The 3057-nt window shown below is 41.5% G+C and overlaps 1 protein-coding gene across 1 annotated transcript; it reads right to left on the reverse strand.

The window, feature by feature from the left end:
- Positions 1-320: 320 nt before the first annotated feature.
- Positions 321-761, reverse strand: LOC143033539 (uncharacterized). The gene has a single exon (XM_076199031.1). It carries the CDS (start codon positions 759-761, stop codon positions 321-323), a length of 441 nt encoding a protein of 146 aa, XP_076055146.1.
- Between the last annotated feature and the right edge of the window lie 2296 nt (positions 762-3057).

Below are 3057 nucleotides of genomic sequence, written 5' to 3' on the forward strand. Positions count from 1 at the left end.
GAACTTACCTCTTTACAGGTTTAACCGATATGGGGGCAGTTTAATAAGCTACTTCGAGATCAAATTAATATATTGTTTAACTATATCTGTTTGTCTTGGACTATCGGTGAATAGGGAAGGGAACTTGAGTAATAGTCCCTTCAATGAACATTGCTGATATGGTTCTAGATGGTCGAGTTTTGAAGAGGCAGTTCTGGATGAGAGAAAAATCTCTCCGTCTCTTCTACACCAACAGTAGCATAGCTGGCACTGGGTACTCTGTGGTAGAAGGGTTTAAGAGCATGATATGGACTAGTCTCTTTTTTTTTTTTTTTTTTTTTTTAAGTTTGAATAATGTAGTTTAAGCTACTGGCCTTTTCTAAAATAGTATAAGGCCCTTGGTACTTGGCCATAAGAGTCTCACCTGGTACTGGGAGGTAGACCAGTACTTGGCGTCCTGGAGAAAAACTACGTGGTTTAGCTTTGCGATCATACTTTGTCTTCATTACTTTCTGAGAATTTTCCAGATTTTCTCTGGCAATCTTCCAGACAGTTATCAGTCTTTCTTGAATTTGGGGGATATATTGAAGCGACGGAACTTGGACTTCTTCCATCCACTTCTCTTTTACCATCTTGAGAGGACCACGAATTTCATGTCCGAAAAGAAGACTAGCTGGGCTACATCCTAAACTGTCTTCAACAGCAGTCCTAGCAGCAAACAAAAGGAAATTGAAGCCTTCTTCCCAATCCTTCTTCTGTTCTTGTAGAAACTTACGGATCATGCTTTTCAAGGTTCCAAGGCGTCCTGAGACTGGGGATGATCAGGTGAGGAGGTGGTGTGACTGGCATCCAAAGTTTTAGAAAGAAAATTACTTCCTTGATCACTTTGGATCACATCAGGGAAACCATGTAGTGTAAAATACTTCAACAGTGATTTGATTACTGTTTTTGCTTTGGCATCTTTGAGGGGAATATCCTCGGGAATCCTGGTTGCTAAAGACATAATGGTGAGAATATATTTGAAGCCTTTCTTAGATGGATGAAGGGGTCCCACAACATCTATCAAAATTTTGGAAAAGGGCTCTCCCATGGCGGGAATGGGGTGTAAAGTAACTACAGGAATAGGTTCGTTACTTTTTCCTACCAAATGGCATGTGGGACAAGCACGACAATACTCAGTGACATCTTTGACTAATGTAGGCCAATGAAAATGAGCACTTACTCTTTTTAGGGTCTTCCTGACACCTAGGTGTCCTGATAAAGCGGAAGAGTGGGCCAAATCTAATATTTGTAGGAAGTTGGGACAACAATTTGGTGTATCTCTACCCAGGTTTGGTTAGCTGTGGTAGCTGCTGGGCGGAATTTACGCATTAACACACCTTTACGAATATAATTACCTCTGTCAATGTCATTAACTTCTGCATCAGTGGCAGCCTTTTCGAAAAGCAGGACAAGAGTCTCATCGCTCTTCTGCTCCTTCAACAAATTTTCTCTAGTTAAGGGGAGAGGGTCTGCACCGATTAATGTCTCTGGCTCTGAGGAAAATAAGCATGTTAAATTGGAGGAGTCTTCTTCATCTACCTTTCTACTCTGAGACCGAGTTACTGCACAGACAGGATAAAGATCAAAGTCTTCAAGAGGGGAATCTGGAACAAGGTTAGGGGTTTCTGTAACAATGGGCAAGGTTACTTTACTACCTGGAACTGGCAACGAGTCTATTACCTCTACTTCAACAGGACCTATGACTAAATTGGATGTTAAATATATCTTATGCAAAGGACATTTACGGGTTCCACCGATTCCATCTAGGAGTACATCAGAATATATGTAAGTTGAGGATTAGTAAGAGTCCGAGCAAGTATGAGACTTTGGCTGCTGTATCTCTAAGAATGGACGCTTGTATAGGAGAATCATGTTCTGTCGTGGATATTGTTCCTGTAGAAATAAATGGGAGGAAACATGGATCTACGACATTTTTATAACCACATGTGGGGCTAGCATTACTAGACAAAACTGGAGGTTTGGAAGTTAGTTCTAATGGCGTAGCTTTGAGAGGACTAGCGTGTTTTACTTGGGTCAGACTATCAGATACACTCTCATGAGTCAATGTTGTCCTTTGGTTAGGCTGCATGGATTTACCTTGTTTCTTGAAACAGGTAGAGACTATATGTCCGTGTCTGTTACACCAAGTGCAATGTCTGTCTTGGTAGTTTGGGTAGGACTTGTAAGGGTTAGTGTGAGGAATTTCGGGTTTTGAACTCTGAGAGGGTGTACTCTTAGTATTTGTGTTATAAGTAGTCCTCTTAAGGTTGTCCGTTTCTGCTGTTTTGTATTTCTTGGAGTGAGTCAGGGCATACTCTTCTGCTAATATAGCAGCTTTAGATAAACCGTAAGATCCGAGTCTAGTTGGGATTTAAACTGTTCCACTAAGATTAACTCTCGAAGTTTCTCTAGATAATCAACTTTACTAGCCGAACACTATTTATCTAGGAGGCGTTCTTGCATTGCCGCAAACTCTACAAAAGTTACATGAGGCAATTTCTTGAAGTTTCGGTATTTTAACCTATATGCCTCTGGGACTAACTCATACTTCTTTAGGGCCCGAATTTTAACACTTTCGTACGAGTTTTCACTCAGGGGAAGACAAGAATATATCTGTTGGACAATGATATAGGTAAGTTAGGGAGTGCGGAATTGTTTGCGCGGTTCCGGGATGTGCTAGGTGTTCCTGTTGTATGTGAAATCCTTCCGAGGCGTAGAGTTGGAGGCATGTGGCATTCCAGGGCTATTTCAATGAATTGCTGGCTGGCAAAACATTGTAAGGCCAAATGATGGGCATTTGTCGACAACTGGGACCGCTTTTACGGTAGAAACCACCTATATACAAAGGAACGTGGTGCATTTGTCGCCCAGAGGATTTTGGCTCCTTGCTGAATCCCTTGAGCAAGAAGTAGTCATCCTACATGTTTTTTTCGGGTAGATTACGTGGGATTAGGGGAGGGGGAAATATCGGAATATAGTTTAGGCAATAGAAACAACTTAGAGAGGGACTGTGAAAAGAATCACCAAAGCAGGTGG

Source organism: Oratosquilla oratoria, chromosome 16 (assembly GCF_046742065.1).
Source record: "Oratosquilla oratoria isolate Oo_2021 chromosome 16, ASM4674206v1, whole genome shotgun sequence".
Taxonomy (NCBI): domain Eukaryota; kingdom Metazoa; phylum Arthropoda; class Malacostraca; order Stomatopoda; family Squillidae; genus Oratosquilla; species Oratosquilla oratoria.